The following is a 22,624-nucleotide window of genomic DNA, read 5'->3' as shown; positions in this document are numbered from 1 at the left end:
AGAATTCAGGGATCTAAAATAAAGTGTGTTGGAAGCTATGCGTTGTCCAGAAGTTATCTAAAACCAATTTTTTTAGGATTGAAGGTTACAGTATTCCAGACAATTTTCAAGCCCCCAAAATTGTATGCAAAAAATGCCCCAGAGAGCTAGAGAGAGTGGGAATAGATCCTTATCAGTGGGTTTTATCATTGTTCTTAGCCATGCTCACAGTGGTAGCCATTTTGTGAATAGGTGTGGAGCTAGTTTATCAGAATAACCACATTCTTTCAAAATACACAGCATACCAAAGAAACCTGCTATAAATTATTTCAGATAATGGAATTGTAGATTTTTTAGGGTTTACTATCTTATCTTCTGTTCTCTTTGTTTGAAAGCTTCAAGTTTAAGAACATTTTTCTCTATTATAGAAGAAGTTGGATTCCATGAGCTCAAAGAGGCGAAGGGCTACCTCTCCTTCTAGCAGTGCCAGTGGAGGAGATTTTGATGATGGTCACCATTCCACAAACACACCAGGTCCAAGTAGGAAGCGGAGAAGACTTTCCAACCTCCCAACAGTTGATCCTGTAAATACTATGAATGTCTTATCTTTCTAGCCTAGTCATTGTGTACAAGAAACAGTCTTTGCCAGAGGTCCTCAACCTTTTGGGCACCAGGGACCAGTTACGTGGAGAGAGGCTTTTCGGTGGACTGGAGGGGGCATGGTTTTGTGTGCTGCCTGCATCCCGCAGATGGGCTTTCCTTGTTTGTGCGGCCCGGTTGCTGGCATGCCACGGCCCGATACTGATTCACAGACCCGGGATTGGGGACCCGTGGTCTATTGTATCACCAGAAAGCAACTGTTAAACTCTTCTTTTTTTAAGTTCTTGAGAGAACAAAAATATCAACCCTTTAAATTAGATGATATGCATACAGATTGGAGAATAATAAAGCATCAGAATTGCTACAAACATTTTGCATTTTAACATTTCGGGGTGCTTAAGTTTGCTGAAAAATGTTGAATTACAGGGACTCCTTGTTTAGCAACTGGCCTGTAAAACAAAGGAAAGTTGAAGTGAGATCATAAGTCATGTTTCATGTCATGACCATTTTATTTAACAACCAAGTTGCCAGCCCCAGGTGTGGTTGTAAATGAGGACTTCCTGTACGTTTAATTGCACTTTATAAGTGATGCAACTCACCATCTTCTTTGAAGTTGACAGCTTTCCCAGGACTGCTGAAGTCATAGCTTGGTATGGTGGTGGAGTGGAATGTTAGTGCATTTGAAGGAAATAACAAATAAAAACTTCCACATTTAATATTTTTAAAATCTCGTAGCCACCTTCCTTATATTGGGCTGATTTTTCTTAATGTCATAGGGATGTCTGCTGATAAAACAAAAAGGGTGCTGATTATTTTTCTAGTATCAGAAAAACCAAACATTTTTTGTTATAAAGTAACAACAAACCTTATTTTAAATAATAACATAGAACAGTAAGTTAAGAAAAATTGTCCCTACCCATTTTCGGAGTGTAGGCCTCCCCTACTGGGCAAACTCTGGCACGTAAACTGGCAAAAGGCAGAGGCCCGTTTCCTGTAAAGTAGGATTTTCTCCTTTAGATGTACCTTTAGGAAATGAATTTTATTTGTATATAAGCTGTTTAACATGTTCACAGACAAAATTCATTTTCCCCCAGCCTATCTTCAAATTAATAAAACAGGTTTTCTTTGTTTACTTTGGTTTGGTTGATTTTGGCTGTTATAATTGCTTATTTTGTGCACAGACTTTGTAATTGGAATTGGCAACTTGATGGTTGAGGGAGACTATCAAACACAACTTTGACAATGAAATGGCTAAGGATGACTTAAGACTACTTCAGATATGAATTGGGAAGAGATAAAAGAAAAGAGGTTAAGCTGTTTGACCATGCTTAACTACTGGTGATGACTCTGTGTTATTAGCTCATTCATGGTTCCTTATTTTCCAACTGGTCAAACTGACCAAATTAAGAAATCCTAGATTTTTTAGGGGTCATAGCATATGGTTCCATTTATAACAAAAATACCTGAAATACACACACACACTTTTAAATTAGCAAGGTAAATTTTGATCAGTATAAGTTGGCATTTTCTTTAAACTTCTTTTTCTGGACAAAGTAGTAATGTATCCCATCTCTCCCATGGCTTCAGTATTTTATGAAATTTTACATGGCGTCCTTTGTTCTTACTGGCTCATCTCATGCTACATGATTTTGAAACATGAAATGTTTTGAACATTAGAAGTATAGTGTTTTATAGATAATATCACTGCAAACGTACTTTTTATTTTTTTCCTGTTGACCTACTATTTTAGATTGCTGTTTGCCATGAATTATACAACACAATCAGAGATTACAAAGATGAACAAGGAAGGCTTTTATGTGAATTGTTCATTAGGGCCCCCAAAAGACGGTAAGCTTAAGATGTTCATTGATAAGTAATCTAACGTTATGTATTTTTGGTGTTTTAGTATTTATGTAGAGTATATAAAACAATTTGCTATAAAGTGTTTTAAGTGCAAAACTTTGTGAAATGTCTGTCTGTAACTGCAAAACTGCAAAAGCATCAAGAAGGCTATTTGGGTCATTTCAGGAGGGTCTCAAACTTCTACCAGCCTGTTTTGTACTTAGTGCAGGATGTTTGTTGGAGTTCCATGCTCAAAATGATTCAAAAGAAGATGTTAGATGTACTCCTAGTATTTATGTTTTTGATTCTAATTGGATGATCAAGTTACTTATATTTATAAATAGAAGGAGCTGTTTTGGTAGTTATATTTCAACAGAAGTAAGGTTTATAAACACAATAATACAGATGTCCCCATCCTTTTGGACACCAGGGACTGTGCCATGGAGAAAGATCTTTCCGCACACCAGAGGGGGTGTTTTGAATACTGCCTGCATCCTGAGGGTGGAGCTTTGCTTGTTTGGGCGACCGACTTGCTGGCGTGCTGTGGACCAGTGCCTAACCCCTGCAATAATACTTGAAGATGTGTTAGGTGCAAAAATACTAATGTCAGAGACCTCTTTTCATATTTCATACCTCTTATGAGAATTCAGGAAAGCCTTGCAGGAGGCTTCTGGAAGTTTTAGGAAGGAGTTGAGATGAAGGGAATCTTTGTTGGCAATCACACGATTGAGAACTTGGCAACAGGCAGATATTTTCAACGGTCATAGTATCGTGTGGTCACATGATTGCCATATGCGTCCTTCACAGCCAGTTTTTGGCAAACAGTCTAATGGTGAAACCAGCTGAAAAATTGCAAGTCGCAATCATGTGATGACTTGTTTAGCAACTGTGGCAGAAATACGGTTGTAAGTTTGTTAATAACATGATGTCTTACTGAACAACTGTGTTGTTTAGCGATGAAGTTGCCATTCCCAATTGTTAAATGAAGACTTCCTATAATAAAAATAGTTCAGGGAACAGTGCTGATGTCAGAAATCCATTGTTTTGTTGTTATGCTGATGTAACTGTTGATATAATTGACAAAATTATTCTAGCTTTTGAGTAGAATAATCTGGAGTATATATTTTAACACCTGTTGTGAGGCACTGTAAATTTTATTTGTATTAATTGCATTTTCAAAATGTTATTACAACAGAAATCAGCCAGATTACTATGAAGTAGTTTCCCAGCCTATTGATTTAATGAAGATCCAACAAAAGTTAAAAATGGAGGAATATGATGATGTGAACGTCTTAACTGCTGACTTCCAACTGCTGTTTAATAATGCAAAATCCTATTATAAGGTGATAGTGCTTTGTTTTAAAAGTCATGGGTTATATTTTCTAGCACTGATTTATATATGAGTTAAGTAAATAGGTGGAAAAGGTCATTTCAAGCCTCTCAAAAGCTGACAATTAGAACAAGTAGCTTTTATTCTCTTTTGTAATATAATTACAGTTAATGACATTTTAACTGATATTAATACTATAACTGTTATACGCACATACATATATATATATATATATATATATATATATATATATATATATATATATATATATATATACACCACACACACAAATACACACACACAAACACACACGAATGCTTTTACTTATTAAAAATGATTAGATCTAAAATGTTTTAGCAATAAGCACCTACTTAATTAAGGAGCCAGTGAGAGACTAAGCAAGTGTCCCCACTCTGGATCCAAACCACCTTTCCTATTTTAATTAGAAGTATCCTTGTTTACTTCCTAATTTAAAAACAAAGAATATTGTTTTGATTCTATTACACAGCCAGACTCTCCTGAATATAAGGCTGCCTGCAAATTGTGGGATTTATATGTACGGACAAAAAATGAATTTGTTCAGAAGGGAGAAGCTGAAGACGAAGAGGAGGATGAAGGCCATGACAATCAAGGGACTATTTCTGAAATTGTAAGTATGAACTTTGCTACTTGACAATAAGTATAATACTTATTGTAATTGTATTGGTCTGTGGCCAAGCCAAAGTATGCACAACTGAGTTAATCACATTTTTTAACATTTACACTTACTATGCAATTGCCTTAACAGGATTATTTTTGTATCAGTCTTCTCCAGGTTATTTAAAAGAAATTCTTGAACAACTTCTTGAAGCAGTAGTTGTAGCTACAAATCCATCAGGCCACCTTATTAGTGAACTTTTTCAGAAGCTTCCCTCTAAAGTGGTGAGTCACAATACCTAAAAATAATTATCATAATACACTGTATTGAACCAATTCAGTACAATTAACAGAAGTGAAATCTAAACATGAATATAAAAAGCACCAGCTTGAATTGAGACAGAAAATAGGAAAACCATTCCATGTGAGAAAAACTCTGTAAATACTATTTTCCTGTTGTGTTCTTTCTTTCTTTCTTTCTTTCTTTCTTTCTTTCTTTCTTTCTTTCTTTCTTTCTTTCTTTCTTTCTTTCTTTCTTTCTTTCTTTTTTGCTTTTTTTACACTTCTTAATTTTATGAAATTTTATATGCATATGGATAAAAACATAAAGTAATAAGAGAAAACATAAGAATAAAAAGAGAATAGGGATAGAAATGCAAAGAGGTATAAAGAAAAAGAAAGGAAAATGAAAATGACTTCCAACTTCTTCCAAGTATATAAGATAACTTTTAACTCTTAATTTAAAACTGTGCTCTAATATAATGTCCATTTTAACTTAGCCATTGTTGCCTGTTCTGTCATCTTTATTAATCATTCCTCTACTGTAGATATCATAGGATCTTTCCAATGCTGGGCATATAAAAGTTGTGTTGCTGTTATATAAAACACCATGTGACTTGACTTTTTTTGCTCAGCTTATCACACAGCTTTTAACTAATTCATCTTCCATTCCTGATTTTAACAAAAGTTTATACATTTTAGCAATAAGGTTTTCATCATTTGTACACAGTTCCATTTCAAAAGTAGTTTTATTGTGTTCGTAATCATACAGTTTCTTGTTAGCTTTAAATCTCTCCATGAGTTCCAGATACAAAAACCATTGACAGTTGAAACATTCTAATGTCAGTTCCTTGCTAAATTTTAATTTGATATCATCTGTAGTGTATTCCAATAAATCTGCATATCTCAAACCACTTTTATCCGGTCCTCATTTCATTTCTATAATATACTTCAGGGGGAGAAAGCCATAAAGGTATTATTATTATTATTATTATTATTATTATTTATTAAATTTTTATACCGCCCTTCTCCCGAAGGGAGATTATTGGCCTAATCTCATTTTATATTTATTTCAAATGCTCAAAATGGCTTGCCTAATAAAGTGGTTATGAAGCCAATGTTAACTTTAATTTTATCGTAGCATAGACACATATGCCATGCAAATCTCAGATCACGGCCTTCTGGATCTATTAATCATGTATCTCTTAACATCACCCAAGAAAGGCAAGAAGCTGCAAAGGGCAATTCAAATCTGGCAGGCCTAAACTTCCCCTCTCTTTAGCACAGGCATGTCAAACTCGTGACGTCACATGATGTTGCACAACGTATCGGGACTTTTTCCCCATTGCCAGCAAAGTTCCTCTTCACTTTCTGCCATTAGAGTGGTATCATCTGCATATATTAGGTTGTTGGTATTTCTCCTGGCAATTTTAATTCCAACTTTTGATTCATCTAGCCCTGCCTTTCTCATGATGTGCTCTGCATATAAGTTAAACAGGCAGGGTGACAGTATACAGCCTTGCCAGACTCCTTTCCCAATTTTGAACCAATCAGTAGTTCCGTGTCCAGTTCTCACTGTTGCTTCTTGACCTGCATATATGTTTCTCAAGAGACAAATAAGATGGTCTGGTACTCCCGTCTCTTTAAGAACTTGCCACAGTTTTTTGTGATCCACACAATGAAAGGCTTTAGCATAGTCAATGAAGCAGAAGTAGATGTTTTTCTGGAACTCCCTAGCTTTCTCCATGATACAGCGTATGTTGATCTGTAGTTCCTCTGCCTCTTCGAAATCCTGCCTGTACTTCTGGTAGTTCTCGATCCACATACTGCTGGAGTCTAGCTTGTAAGATTTTAAGCATAACTTTACTAGCATGTGAAACGAGTGCAATTGTGCGATAGTTTGAACATTCTTTGGCACTGCCTTTCTTTGGAATTGGAATGTAAACTGATCTTTTCCAATCCTGTGGCCACTGTTGAGTTTTCCAAATTTGCTGGCAAATTCAGTGTAGCACTTTTACTGCATCGTTTTTTAAGATTTTGAATAGCTCAGCTGGAATACTGTCACCTCCACTAGCTTTGTTGTTGCTCAGCTTTCCTAAGGCCCACTTCACTTCACATTCTAGGATGTCTAGTTCTATAAGGTGCTGAAGGGCTTCATAGAACCAGTCAATTTCATCCTCTTCAACACCGGTTGTTGGGGCATAGATTTGGATTACTGTGATATTGAATGGTTTGCCTTGGATTTGAACTGAGATCATTCTGTCATTTTGGGGATTGTATCCCAGTATTGCTTTTCCTACTCTTTTATTGACTATGAAGGCTACTCCATTTCTTCTGAGGGATTCTTGCCTGCAGTAGTGTACCTGATGGTCATCTGAATTAAATTCACCCATTCCTGTCCATTTTAGTTTGCTGATTCCTAAGATGTCGATGTTCAGTCTTTTCATCTCTTGTTTGACCACTTCCAGCTTTCCTTGATTGATGGATCTTACATTCCAGGTTAATATGGAGAAAAAATCTTTGCAGTATCGGACTTTCCTTTCACCACCAGATACATCCACAGCTGAGTGTCCTTTCGGCTTTGGCCCAGTCGCTTCATTCTTTCTGGCGCTACTAGTACTAGCCCTCTGCTCTTCCCCAGTAGCATATTGGACGCCTTCCGACCTGAGGGGCTCATCTTCCAGCGTCATATCTTTTTTCCTTTTGGTACTATCCATGGGGTTTTCATGGCAAAGATACCGGAGTGGGTTGCCATTTCCTTCTCCAGTGGATCACATTTTGTCAGAACTCTCAGCTATGACCTGTCCGTCTTGGGTGGCCCTGCATGGCATAGCTCATAGCATCATTGAATTACGCAAGCCCCTTCTCCACGACAAGGCAGTAATCCATGAAGGGGAGATAGGTAGGTAGGTAGGTAGGTAGGTAGGTAGATAGATAGATAGATAGATAGATAGATAGATAGATAGATAGATAGATAGATTTAATAATGATAACAAAGTAGTAACTTTCAGATTTCTTAGAATAGAGCTAGCCCTAATTTGCTGTACATATTAGGGTTCTGAAATTCAATATTAGGCAGTGCTTTTCCCAGCAACCAATTAATTGACATCTCCTAGGAAACTTCCAATCACCAACCCACCCTCCAGTTTCAGATCTTACACAGACTATAAAGACTCCATGACAATGCTGACTTTTGAATCGTGCTAAGGAAGCCTTCCTTTGAAAACATGGCAAAATGTCCACAGAAAGTATAAGTTGGTGTTTTGGTAGTGATCTTCCAAAGCCTAGAGACCTTGATGCTAAGTATGTATAGTGGTAACTGGTAAACAATAATGTATATGATCAAAAAGTGTAGTCATAAGGCCAGTGGGGGTAGACATCACTGTATAAAGATTAGGTATGTCACTGATTGTAACTTGTGAAATTCAGATAGAAAAACTACAGTCCATAGAATAGTTAATCAATCAATGTTTCACATGGCATCATTTGGATTTCTTTTTTAAACTTTCAGCAATATCCTGATTATTATGCAATAATTAAAGAGCCCATAGATTTGAAGACTATTGCTCAGCGGATACAGGTACAGTATAAATTTGGCTGTATTGCCTTTGAACACAAAGTCCAGAAGGTGAAAAAGTTTTGAAAAGAAATATTTGGAGTAAATGGAATTTAAAGCAACACTTTTGTTTATAGGTTATAGCTTTCTTAGATTAATTATTAAATTAATCAAACAAAATTAGCTTAGAGATTGTTTCCTACCATTGTTTTCTTGTTTTCTGAAAGAATTATGTAGTGACATTTCTTCTTAAATTGATTATTTTTGTTCTTTTTATTTATATGGTAAAAATACTTTTATATATTGTACTTTTGTTTCTAATTATATATTACTTTATCATAATGTTTGTATATATGTAAGTGACAGAAAAACTCCGAAGTCCACACAGCAAAGTTTTAAATTATATATGTTTAATATGAAAACAAATTTTCAATTTTTAATCTGCTTTTACTTGTAGAATGGAAGCTATAAAAGCATTCATGCAATGACCAAGGATATAGATCTGTTAGTTAAAAATGCCAAAACTTACAATGAACCAGGATCTCAAGTATTCAAGGTTGGTTAAAAAGTAGAATTCAATTTCTTTTATCACAATACTCATACATAATATTGACATTCAGTAATTACAAGAATAGAAAACAATTCTGAAGATTGGATTTGTACAAGCTCACTCTTAGTTATAGAGTGTTCTCTGTGATTTGATAGAAGTGAAGGGAGAAAGACTTTTTCAAAGCTCTTCTGGTTTAGACTTCCAAGGTTGAAGAGTCACATTTGCTTTTTGGTTTTTCCATAGTGGTTTGTTACTTCTTTATCCACTTCAAATAGCATTTATATTCCAGTTCCTTTTTGTTTAAAAATGTCAAGGTACTCAATTATATCAATTCTGAACTTTATATCTATGGAGATTCTCAGTCATCCAGGTTGTCCCAAAAAGTGCTTTTTTCAAAAGGCAACTGGATGTTTTTCTTTAGGGGTTTTTTTTTTCTCGAAGTTGTTTCATTTATCATCCAAGAAGCTTCTTCAGTTCAGTAATGTTGTCTAGGAAAAAAACCAAAGAAAATCAAATTGCCTTTTGAAAAAAAATATATTTTGGGATCTAGACTTAGTAGTTGGCCACTTTGATCTTGCATCTCAAAAGTTTCCTAGATAATAACTCCAAACCAATTCTGGGATGTGTGTAATCCTCCCCAGTATTTTATTGTCAAATAATAGATTGGGTTTTGTAGAAAACAAGTTAAATGCAGAAAACAAGATAAAACATGGTTAATGCAGAAAACAAGATAAATCTTTGATTCCATTTACATTGTATGAACTAAATAAAATTAAATGATAATAGACCTTATTTTTAAATATACATAAGTATGATTCTGGCTTTCACATAGCATTTTTTACCAATGAATCATACCAAAGTTAATAGGATCCATGCCACTTGCAGCATTTCATGCTAATGATAAGGGCAATAAGGAGCTGTGACTAGGGGGGCCTTCGCCCAGGTTCGCCTGGTGCACCAGTTGCGGCCCTATCTAGACCAGGATGCCTTGCGTACAGTCACTCATGCGCTCGTGACCTCTCGTTTGGACTACTGCAACGCTCTCTACATGGGGCTGCCCTTGAGGACCACCCGGAGGCTTCAACTGGTGCAGAATGCAGCCGCGCGAGTGGTGTTGGGGGTCTCCCGATACTCCCATGTTACACCTCTGCTCCGCGAGCTGCATTGGCTGCCAGTTGCCCTCCGGGTGAGATTCAAGGTGCTGGTAATGACCTATAAAGCCCTACATGGCATGGGTCCGGATTACCTACAGCACCTGCTGCCGGCGTCAACCTCCCTCCGTCCAGTGCGCTCCCACAGAGTGGGCCTCCTCAGGGTGCCTCCGATCAGAGAATGTCGATTGGTGGCCCCCAGGGGGAGGGCGTTCTCTGTGGGCGCGCCAGACCTATGGAACCGCTTGCCGGTTGAGCGGATGGCCCCCGACCTTCGCTCCTTCCGATGCGATCTAAAAACTTACCTATTTGAACAATCCGGCCTGGTCTGATGGGTTTGGGGTTTGGATTTAGTTTTAACATAGTTTTAATTATTGTATTATATTGGGCATAATTATTTAATTCTTTTTTAACTTTTGTATTTATATTTTGATATTTATTGCCCTGTACACCGCCCTGAGTCCTTCGGGAGAAGGGCGGTATAAAAATTTAATAAATAAAATAAATAAATAAATAAATAAATATTTAGGAATGTTTTGGCCATGTGCCACAAATTTAATGAAAACTCAGTTTTAACCCAAATTTATTTATGTTATTCTGATTTCTAATCTAGAGACTACTTTTCAAGCCAGCATACTTTGTCTATGATCAGCCAACCTGGAGGTATATAGTAGGCTCAGTATGCTATATATCTAAGATGTATGGACATAGTACAATCAAGATAACTTAATGTATTTATCTATCCTTGCAGACCATTCTTTTTTAAACTTCATTCAAAGATTCCTTTTTTATTTCCTTTAACAGGATGCAAATGCAATAAAGAAAATATTTAATATGAAAAAGGCAGAAATTGAGCATTCAGAACTAACTAAATCAAGTCTGCGAGTCAGGTATTGTAAGCAGAATAGAAATATAGAAAGGTATTGATATTTTCTTTTTTAGTTAACATTTTAACTTTTAAGTGTTAAATATTAAAATTATCTGTAGCACTGAATTGTGGAGAAATAGTTGAGATTCTTAAAAATGTATATTAAAGAATATTAGGTGTCATAATATTATGATCTGGTGCAAGATCTGATTTAAGATATTAAGCAGACATGATACCACATGCTCCTTAATTTTATGAATTTAATCTACAGTTCAGGATAGTGAGGATCTGTGTTACTATTTCTTAGTTTTAATTTTTTTAAAGAAATTAGGAATCATGGAATATTAAAACCTCCTATTAAGACTGTGCATAGCATTCATACTAAGTGTATTGCAATATTTAGGACCAGTACATTGCAGAAGCCTGACAAACAGTATGGCTGTTTTAACAATTTGTTTCTGCTCTCATGTTTTGCAATGCATCTCTTTCAAATGCTTTACACATTCTTAATCTGTCTGTTCTCTTTTCATATGCCTTCAACTTTCTTAGTAAATTTATGTCTAAAATTTCCCCTACCATATTCTATATCTATATGCTGACTGGGTAATTCTGGGAATTGAAGTTCACACATCTTAAAGTTTACTGAGGTTGAGAAACACTGGCTTATATTATGTAGTCCAAGTTCAACTTATTATGTTATATTATGAATGAGATCAGCAAAAAAATAAGGATGCAAAGTTTTAGGCCTCAAATCCTGAAAATTTAGAATTAGAGTACATAATTCAGCCTTTTCTACAAGAGTTCACTTTATTCTTTTTATTTTTGGGGTGTTTTATTGTTTTGTATGTTATGTAACAGCTGGAATTTAGTATTCTTCCTAATTGTTGAACAGATTTGAATACATGAAAAATTGTTTGCTAGCTTTTATCTTTATGTTTAATTATGAACTGTGACAAATGTGGCTTTTGTTACTTCTGTGCTGCATATTTTGCTTTAAAATTGATCTCAATCCGGTTTTTTTAATCTTTTGTCTTTAATAACTTAGTCCAAAACACCCAGTGTCAATTAAGAGTGCTTTTACTTAATGTATATTTGCAATTGGATATACATTTTCTGTGGAGTGAGTTCTTAAAACTGAGACTACTGTTTTTCCATGCATACTTGACTCTGAAATCAATTGGATTTACTTCCAATATGTGAAATAACTTAACTTTACAAATTAGCCCTATTACTACCCTTAGTAACATTCAACCACATATTTATCTGTTCATTGCAATGGTAGAGTCTTTTGTAGCTTTCAAAACTTATGTAAAAGAGCTGAATCTTAATTTTTGGTGGATTTCTTCCTTTCACTGTCTGGCTTATTTATTCTCCATAAAGGACTGGAAATCTGACTGCTTCCAAGCTGACAAGTCCTTCCTCACAGGGTAAAGGCAGTGTTGTCGATGAAAGAAATTCTGCTAATAAATATTACCGGTGAGTTCTTAGTATCTAGATATAGTTCAGTCAATTAATCTTTTCAACAAGCTGGTTTATCCCTCAAATTTTAATTGTTAGCTTTATATGTATATAGAAAAAAGTAAGCATTTATTTTAAAAACCCAGAAGAATGGCCTCATTTGGTAACTTTGATGCCAGTTTTTTTAATATTTATGGTTTTAATAGACATGTATTATGTTGCTTTATTATTAAAGTTATAATTGCTAGTTAGGAGCTGTCCAGAGTTTGATATAAGATAGGTGGCTATATAAATGTGTTAAATAATAGATGGATGCATGATTCATATATTTTAGGCCTCACTTTCCTTTAAATCTTCTGAATGAGGTTGCTATCAAGCCATCCACAAGTGAAGGTGCATCTGTACCAGTTTCTAAGTACCTTTCAGATATATGGAGCAACTGTCAAAATTCTGGTCAGGGCTCATGTAGCTTCAGAACTCCCAAATGCTCCCATTGTTGTTTGTTTGATTACTTCTTCATTTTGCTGTTAGATGACTGGATTTTTAAATTATAGTTGAAAAGTCAATAATACTCTTCATATTGCTATGAGAAATTGTCTTTTCTTTAGTTATTATTACTCTGTATGCTGTGGAACTTTCCTGACAGCTGCAAGGGATCAGGAACATTTGCAATAATCTTCTACCGATTGTGTCATAGAAAAGGTCATATCAGATTTAAACACGAAATGTTTTCCTGCAGGGGATTGATATAGCTGTGTTTCTGAATGTGAATGAGCCAAGCTTGATTTTGGCTCAGTCAGTGCACTACAGTCCCCCTAATCGAGAAATTAGGGGGACTGTAGTGCATCAGTCAGATTGTCTTGCTAGCCAGATCACTGAACCCAAAAGTTAAGAGGATGATGGATTTGAAATTAGAGTTGCTATGTCGATCAGAAGGTCGGCAGTTTGGCGGGTCGAATCCCGAGTGCCGCATAACACAGTGAGCGCCTGTTACTTGTCCCAGCTTCTGCCAACCTAGCAGTTCAAAAGCACGTAAAAATGCAAGTAGAAAAATAGGTACCACTACAGGTGGGAAGGTAACAGCGTTCCGTGCGCCTTTGGCATCTAGTCATGACGGAGACGTCCTCAGACAAGCGTTGGCTCTTCGGCTTTGAAACGGAGATGAGCACCGGCCTCTAGAGTCGGAAACGACTAGCACGCATGTGCGGGCGAACCTTTACCTTTACCTTATGTTCTGTCAATTAGTAGATTAACTAATGAACATTGTTTAATGTATTATAGACACCCTTAATTTAATAAATTGTAGGTGGCAGATAGGATCTTGGGGAAATTTTTTTTTCACTATTTCATATTAGGAAGGATTAATGCCTCTCTTAGGATGACATTTGTGACCTAAAATATCATACAAAATAAGCAGTTCTTAAAAATAGTGTACCTTCTATGACATCTAGAGTTTTAATATTACATTACATCAATCATGAAGAACGTCATAGATTTTGCTGTGTGTCCACATTATTATCTTAAAAATGGTTCTTCATAGATGTAGTTCTTTATTGCTGAAAGCTTGATTCAGTTTAAATAAGTAGGAACGCAATATATCTGCCATTTACTTCTTAGTCCTAACAGCACCAATTATTTTGTTTGTTGCACTTTCCATGATAATCAAAGTTATCTGAAGATACAGTATTTATAAAAGAACTCATAAAATATAAATGTTAATTGTTTAAAGTATTGCTTAACAATAAAGCATAAGATATTTGAAAACATCAGGGTTATGATTTTGGTTAGAATTAACAAACTGAAGTTCCATAGTGTAAGAAACAACACAGCCTTGCCAAATGGATACTAACATGAGTCTCCTACAGTGTAACCAGGTATATTATTCAGGAAAGAATAATGTCCAGGCTCTCCTTTCCTTTTCCTCACTGTTCAAGACGTAGGGAATGTTCATCTAAATCTAATGCATTACTTTCTCAGTAGAATTCCCTTTCAGTGCCCCTTTTTACTAACTCAGCAGAAAGTGCACATTTTCTCAAAGACAAACGAAAAATACTCATGTCTAACACATCCATCATGAAGCATTCTGTCAACTTTTTTTTCCTTTTTTCGTACCTCTCTAGGAAGAAAATAATTGACCTACATTATAGCTGTGTTGAAATATTGAGCTTGCTTTGGACTAAGTAGCATATAATATTAAACATGTTCCTTTTTCTTTAAGGTAGTATAGCAATAGCGCTTAAGAATACTGTCCCAATGGCTATTGTATTATTTTCTCATCTGGCTTTCAAATCCAGCAGAAAAGGAACCTTACTTAAAATTAAGATGTCTTCATTTTTGAAAAGTTTGAAAAGCTGCCATCTGTCAGGCCCAAAACCAAGAAAGACATGTGGTGATTCTTCTAAGCTAAATTCTCTATTGTTTCACATGCACAGATATAATCTTGTCAGACTGAGTACTCTGCTATCTGCATCTACAATATACTCTGTAAACTATTAGGGAGGGTCTGTCTTCACCCTGTTTCTCTCACACATAATATCTTGACTGAGTTGCTTCTTACTTCTCTGAAATGCACCCACTCCCTCCTGGAATCCACCATTTTGTAGTATGTTAAACTTGCAAGAGGCTTCTTCTGGAGAGCCAAAAGAACCTTGCATTAGCCCCTGTAAAGCCCAGCATAAAGTTCATAATCAAAAATAAACTTTCATAGCAAGAGCTATGAAAGAGCTACCTGTATTTGCTATACTGTGCCAATATAGCTACTATTTTAAATATAGATGCATATACTCCAATCATAGGGGATTTTTCATTTATTACCTGTCTTTCCTTTAAAAATTCACAGTAACAAAAGAGCTGTCCAAGGCGATCGTTTATCAGCAATAACCATGACGCTGCAGTATGGATCTGAAAGTGATGAAGATGCTGTTTTAGCTGGTAGGAATTGAAGAAGCATTGTTCATATCTGCTAAGAAATAGTATTCCATTTGTTTTTCTTTGTCTAAAAATATGAGATATATTTGATATTTATATATTTATATTTATTAAATTTTTATACCGCCCTTCTCCCGAAGGACTCAGGGCGGTGTACAGGGCAATAAATATTAAAAACAAAGTACAAAAGTTAAAAACCAATTAAATATTATGCCCGATATAAACAGTAATTAAAAACCATGTTAAAACCCCAACCCTTAACCCATCAAACCAGGCCGGATTGCTCAAATAAATAAGTTTTTAGATCCCGCCGGAAGGAGCGAAGGTCAGGGGCCATCCGGAGCTCGACCGGCAAGCGGTTCCACAGGTCTGGTGCGCCCACAGAGAACGCCCTCCCCCTAGGGGCCACCAATCAACATTCTTTGATCGGAGGCACCCTGAGGAGGCCCTCTCTGTGGGAGCGCACTGGACGGAGGGAAGTTGATGCCGGCCGCAGGTGTTGCCGTAGGTAATCCGGACCCATGCCATGTAGGGCTTTGTAAGTCATTACCAACACCTTGAATCTCACCGGGCAACCGGCAGCCAATGCAGCTCGCGGAGCAAAGGTGTAACATGGGAGTATCGGGAGACTCCCAGCACAACTTAAGTATTGTCATTTTATGAATTGAAATTATTAAATACGCTCTCACTTTGGATCTCTTTAGTCAGTTTGGAACATATGAAGAGGGAAAGGAGCAAAATACAGTAACAGCATATATTTCTGTTCATCATTCCTAGCTGCTGCCCGTTATGAAGAAGGAGAATCTGAAGCTGAAAGCATTGCTTCATTTATGGATATATCCAATCCTCTCTACCAGCTTTATGATACAGTTAGAAACTGCCGAAACAACCAGGGTCAACTTATATCGGAACCCTTTTTTCATTTGCCCTCAAAGAAAAAATATCCTGATTATTATCAACAAATCAAAATGCCTATTTCATTGCAGCAGATCAGGTAAACTGCTATTCTGCATTTTTACATATGTTAAATTTGTTGTTTTAACAACTGAAAGGAAAGAAGAGTTCTTTTATATACTAAGATACTATGCCATTACCATAAATACCAAAATAATTTTATTTATTTATTGTTTCTTTTATTTTTAAACCATCCAACAATGAAGTCCATAGGTCATGCCTAAAATGCCCCAAATTTAACAACTAGTTAAAATTTAAAAACAGATGAAAATCTAATATGAAATTAGGATTTAGTTAACATTTGGACAAAAATTATTATTTGTAGAAAATAATGTAATAAGCTTTAAAATTATCCAATATAATTAAATAAAATAATTCATTACCTCATTCATTATTATCTTTATTCCTGTTGTAATTATAAGGAAAAATAATGTTATTTATTAACTAGAAGAACCAATCAGATTTTTATTTTGTAGGCATTTGCAAATGAAGTATTGCATCCACACATTTAAGAACTGAAGCACCTCATCTTTCTTGACTTCTCTTAGTTTGTATTAAAGTGTGTTCCAAACCCAGTAATACCAAATAAAGAATATTGCTTCTAATTTATTTTCTCTTGCGCTGACAAAATCATTTTGCAAAATGTATATCTCTTAACCCTCAATTAGAAATTAAATGTGAGATTGGGTGAAAAACATTCAGCACTTTAAAATACCAAATATCATTTACAGGAATGATAAAAGATTGTCTTTTCTACAGAACGAAACTGAAGAATCACGAGTACGAAACCCTCGATCATTTAGAATGCGATTTAAACTTGATGTTTGAAAATGCAAAGCGTTATAATGTTCCAAACTCAGCCATTTATAAGAGAGTTTTGAAAATGCAACAGGTTATGCAGGTAAAACTTCACATTATGATTCTGGGGCTTATATTCAAAGAAGTTAGTATTTGGTTCATTCATTATCTAAAATGGTAGAAACTATTGTCTTTAAAAATCTTTTTTCTTCTATTTAGTAATGGAAATATTCCCAATTTTTAACTAAGCATGATCTTACGCACTTTCTCAAGGAAAAGACTTTTGGTGGTCCTATGCTAATTAATTGTAACTGCTAACAAATCATTGTGTGATGGTATTTTTAAGCATAAAGTTTTCACTTAATTTATTGTTCTAGAATGGTTTATTTATGTATATCCAGTATTTAATATTTTCCCATAATGCAAATGAACTAGACATGCTTTACTTGAAACTTTTTCCCCAATGCTTGAAAACTGATGTTTTATCTTTGCAGAAAGAATGTGGCTATTTAATATTCACACATTTTAACATATTCAGTGATGTGAATTGGATCTGTGATTGGTTCTATTTCAGGCAAAGAAGAAAGACCTAGCTAGAAGAGATGAAATTGAGGATGGTGATAGTATGATATCTTCTGCCACATCAGATGCTGGGAGTTCAAAAAGGAAAAGGTATTTGCTATTATATATGTCTGTGTTTGGCACAATAGTAGTTTGCTTTAACACTCAATTCTCACCAAATATCTCATCAGTAATGTCTTTAAGGCAAAAAAATGCATAATCTAATTATCTGCTATATCCTGTTGAAATTTTGCACAATATTTTTAAAAATAATATATAACTCTGAGAAGTATAATTTAGAGAACTGTTGCAAACTGAAAGATACCTTCATTTAAAAAAAAACCATGACACAAACAAGTCACTTTTCTTAGAAACACTAAAATAATTATGTCCGTTGAAAATCTGCCACAATTGCTTCAGAAGCTAAATCTGCATGATTGTATGTGCACAACCCCTTTGCTATACAAGTATTGTCTGTGCACAAACACATACATACAGAGATCAACAAAAACAGCTTTCAAAGCAACCATGAAAATTTTACAAAGAATTGTACTTTAAGTCAATGTATGTGGCTGCTAATCTCACAAATGAACCAGTCAGTCCTAGAGGAAATCAACCCTGACTGCTCTTTAGAAGGCTAGATCCTGAAGCTAAAACTCAAATACTTTGGCCACCTAATGAGAAGGAAGGACTCGCTGGAGAAGAGCCTAATGCAGGGAAAGATTGAGGGCAAGAGAAGAAGGGGACGACAGAGAATGAGGTGGCTGGATGGAGTCACTGAAGCAGTAGGCATGAGCCTAAATGGACTCCAGAAGATGGTAGAGGACAGGAAGGCCTGGAGGAACGTTGTTCATAGGGTCGCGATGGGTCGGACATGACTTCGCAGCTAACAACAACAAATAACATTTGTCAAGAATAAAAAAAACAGCAATAGTCACTAAGGATAAACCTAAACAAAACAATTTCAGCTGGCTATCTCACTCCAAGAGCCCCAGGCCTTACACATGCAGGCCCTCAATGCTTTACAAAAGGCCAGCAGGGTCAGAAGTTAGGAAGTTTGGCAAGTGGTGCAACTGGTCCCATAAGAGGAGGTAGTCCTGCAAATAACCTCCTCCTATGCCATGATGGGCCTTCTAGGGCACAACAAGTACCTTGAATGCCACTGGGAAGTACATTGGAATCCATTGTAGCTTGTGGAGCAGAGCTGTAAAATGGGAGTACCAAGGTGTGCCTATAATTGCCCACGCTGTTGCATTCTGGGCCAGTTGCAGTTTCCAGATCGTGGGCAACTCTGTAGAATGCATTACAATGAATCCATTTCGGAGATGAATAATGCATGAGTGATTGTGGGCAGCATCTCCCATTTCAGGAATGGGTGCAATTGGCAGATAAAACGAAGTCCTCCTAGCCATGGCTGCCACCTGCTCTCAGGATAGAAGCCATGAATCCAGGAGGATCCCTAAAATTGCCTGGGTTCTATTTCTGGATTGTTGTGAACAGTTTATTAATTGTTGTTTTGATGAAATCCTATTCAGTCTTAGATTTAAAATATTAGATCTTCACTGCCAATATGCTTCAAGCTTCTTAAAAGTCTAAGTAATGATTTTAGGTAATTAGTAAGTAAGATAATTTTTCCCAGAAGGAAAGAAATGCAATGTTAAGATTGCTATTCTGGGTTAATATATCAGAACAATAAGCTTTGTTTACCGTAAATTAAACCAAGATGCTCATGCTTCTCTAAAAATTGACTATGTAAATCTAATCAACTATGTCAAGAAAGTCATACATCTACAATTTTAGTAGAGGTTATTAAGCTTTTAAGTCTGGTCCTTTCTTTTTTCTATTAGAACCTTTTCACTTTATTTATTCATTCATATAGACTCTAGGTAATGTATAATATAATAAATAGATTTTCACAGAAGAAAATAGCAAATGATTTAGGTTGCATATACCAAGATTAAAGTAGCCTTTTCCTCTCTCTTTAATCTAAACAGTAAGAAGAATATAAAGAAACAGCGAATGAAAATCTTATACAATGTTGTTCTTGAAGCACGAGAACCTGGGACAGGCCGAAGGCTATGTGAGCTGTTTATGGTGAAACCTTCCAAAAAAGACTATCCAGATTATTACAAAATTATTTTGGAGCCAATGGATTTAAAAATAATAGAGTATAATATCCGTAGTGATAAATATGCTGGAGAGGAAGCTATGATAGAAGATATGAGGTTAATGTTTCGAAATGCGAGACATTATAATGAAGAAGGCTCACAGGTATACCTGAAGGAAAGATATTTTAAAAGTTATCCATATTTCCCTTAACTTACTCTGTAATTTACAATAAATAAAACTTGGTTTTGGAGCTTTATTATATGAATTTCACAGTATTTTTTTACACTTGTTTAGGCTCCTCGTATAGGTTTTGTTCGAAGCTGCCTACACATTTTTTAAGCATCTTAACCATCGGGTTGTTGAATAGGGTACAAATGGTTGCAGTTACTGGGATTGTTTAGTCCTTTAGAAATAATTATATTACATCAGATTAGTGTTTGCAATCAGATTATTGCTTGATAGTAATCTGTAAATCAGTTTATCATGCTGATACTGGAGATAATAGATTTCAGTGGTACCTCAGTACTCTTCATTAATTGGTTCTGGGCAGCGTGATGAGTACCAAAAATGATGAGTACGAAACAGATTTTTCCCATAAGGAATAATTTTTATTTTTATTTATTTTAATTCCATTTATATCCCGCCCTTCTCCGAAGACTCAGGGCGGCTTACAAACTTAGCAGTAGCCTTCATTCTATGTATATGCCTGCTTATTAGGGCTTTCACACACACCCCAAGCGGCATTATTACAAAGTCAGCTTATTGCCCCCAACAATCTGGGTCCTCATTTTACCTACCTCGGAAGGATGGAAGGCTGAGTCAACCTTGAGCCTGGTGGGATGCGAACCTGCACTAATTGCAGGCAGCTGGTGTTACTTAAGGAGGCATTAGCCCACTGCTCCACCAAGGCTCTTGTAGTGAATTACAAGTTCTAGCTTGTGCGTTGAGAAACAAACCAACAATTGAGTACCAGGAGAAATTTTCGTGTCAAAATGTGTTGAGTACCAAATTCAATGACTTTCAAAGGAGTTGAATGCCATGGTACCACTGCACCAACCAAGCTAGTTACTACTAGCAATTTTACCTGCATGAACTTTCAAACGCTATCCCTCTTTAAAAGGCAGATTAATAGATTCAATGGATTATTTAGCTTTTCTTCTCATCGGTCCTGAATCATTCAGCCTTACAGTACTAGCTTTGGGCATTCTAACAAAAGGATTAAAAACAAGTTCCTATCTACTTTTTTACATTATATGTAACTTTGTTAGGATATGAAATAAACAGTACTGTGAACATGGAACATTAGAATCTGATAAATGAGATTTTGAAGTAAGGCTCTTAATCTCACTTAAGAAAAGGCCTTCCACGTTATATTTATTCTAGAAAGATACTCTTACATTTACATTTAGGGGGTTAGAGTGGGCCTACCTGCTGCCAATTTCCTAGTACAATTTAAGGAATACTTTAACCATTAAATACGTTATAAATATTAATCAGCCTCTTGGCCATTACCATTCATGCCATTACATGAATATGTATACCTGTAGTAGCTAAAACACCAGGCTCACATGGTTGAAAAGCATATTTACACATAAATTTATTGCCTTATACATTTTGATTATGAATTAATTTTACTTTTGTTGATAATAGGTTTACAATGATGCTCATATTTTGGAGAAAATTCTTAAAGAAAAGAGAAAAGAATTGGGACCTCTGCTTGAAGATGATGAGGTTGCTTCCCCTAAGTTAAAGTTGAGTAAGTAATGATGGTGAATTCAGTTTTGAATATGTAATGTTTGTACTTTGGATAGAAAGCTTGTTGAATAATTGAAATAGGTTATTTGAAGTACAAACTCCTAACTTTTGCTTACTTTTTCAATATAATCGAGAAAAATTCATAAACAAAAAATAAATGTAATAACCTCTATTAGCAATACACTTAGACTTATATAGTGAGGGGGAAGAGTATTTGATCCCCTGCTGATTTTGTATGTTTGCTCACTGACAAAGAAACGGATCAGTCCATAATTTTAATGGCAGGTTTATTTTAACAGTGGGAGGCAAAATAACAACAACAAAAATCCAGAAAAATGCATTTCAAAAAAGTTATAAATTGATTTGCATTTTAATGAGTAAAATCACTATTTGACCCCTTCGCAAAACATGACTTAGTACTTGGTGGCAAAACCCTTGCTGACAGTCACAGAGGTCAGACGTTTCTTGTAGTTGGCCACCAGGTTTGCACACATCTCAGGAGGGATTTTGTCCCACTCCTCTTTGTAGATCCTCTCCAAGTCATTAAGGTTTTGTGGCTGACGTTTGGCAACTCAAACCTTCAGCTCTCTCCACAGATTTTCTATGGGATTAAGGTCTGGAGACTGGCTAGGCCACTCCAGGACCTTAATGTGCTTCTTCTTGAGCCACTCCTTGGTTGCCTTGGCCGTGTGTTTTGGGTCATCATCATGCTGGAATACCCATCCACGACCCATTTTCAATGCCCTGACATTTCTACCTCCATGTTTGATGGTGGGGATGGTGTTCTTGGGATCACAGGCAGCCTTCCTGCTCCTCCTAACATGGGAGTTGAGTTGATGCCAACTTTGGCCTCACCTGACCACCCAGTTCTTCTCTGAATCATTCAGATGTTCATTGGCAAACTTCAGATGGGCCTGTACATGTGCTTTCTTGAGCAGGGGGACCTTGCGGGCGCTGCAGGATTTCAGTCCTTCACGGCGTAGTGTGTTAGCAATTGTTTTCTTGGTGGCTGTGGTCCCAGCTGCCTTGAGATCATTGACAAGATGTTCCCGTCTAGTTCTGGCCTGATTCCTCATCATTGAAACTCCATGAGGTGAGATCATGCATGGAGCCCAAGACTGAGGGAAATTGACACTTATTTTGTGTTTCTTCCATTTGCGAATAATCGCACCAACCATTATCACCTTCTCACCAAGCTGCTTGGCGATAGTCTTGTAGACCATTCCAGCCTTGTGTAGGTCTACAATCTTGTCCCTGACATCCTTGGACA

The 22,624-nt window shown here is 36.1% G+C and overlaps 1 protein-coding gene across 4 annotated transcripts in view; it reads left to right on the top strand.

The window, feature by feature from the left end:
* PBRM1 (polybromo 1) overlaps positions 1-22,624 on the top strand; it is a gene marked incomplete at its 5' end in the record, with an annotated part of 63,131 nt that overhangs the window by 7,536 nt on the left and 32,971 nt on the right. For 2 of the 4 annotated variants that reach the window (XM_081316819.1, XM_081316818.1), the window contains 15 exons: positions 408-563; positions 2,330-2,427; positions 3,617-3,764; positions 4,260-4,400; positions 4,556-4,672; positions 8,178-8,246; positions 8,680-8,778; positions 10,728-10,843; positions 12,172-12,267; positions 15,089-15,180; positions 15,955-16,171; positions 16,891-17,032; positions 17,504-17,601; positions 19,485-19,761; positions 21,250-21,355. In XM_081316819.1, coding sequence (XP_081172945.1) covers positions 423-563; positions 2,330-2,427; positions 3,617-3,764; positions 4,260-4,400; positions 4,556-4,672; positions 8,178-8,246; positions 8,680-8,778; positions 10,728-10,843; positions 12,172-12,267; positions 15,089-15,180; positions 15,955-16,171; positions 16,891-17,032; positions 17,504-17,601; positions 19,485-19,761; positions 21,250-21,355 — 1,957 coding nt within the window. The remainder of the gene's footprint in view (positions 1-407; positions 564-2,329; positions 2,428-3,616; positions 3,765-4,259; positions 4,401-4,555; positions 4,673-8,177; positions 8,247-8,679; positions 8,779-10,727; positions 10,844-12,171; positions 12,268-15,088; positions 15,181-15,954; positions 16,172-16,890; positions 17,033-17,503; positions 17,602-19,484; positions 19,762-21,249; positions 21,356-22,624) is intronic. The other 2 variants (XM_081316820.1, XM_081316821.1) reach the window with 2 other exon arrangements.

This window comes from Vipera berus (assembly GCF_964194415.1).
Source record: "Vipera berus genome assembly, chromosome: 2".
Classification (NCBI taxonomy): Eukaryota; Metazoa; Chordata; class Lepidosauria; order Squamata; family Viperidae; genus Vipera; species Vipera berus.
Note: the sequence above shows the minus strand (reverse complement) of the source record. Positions and strands in the feature narration are given on the sequence as shown.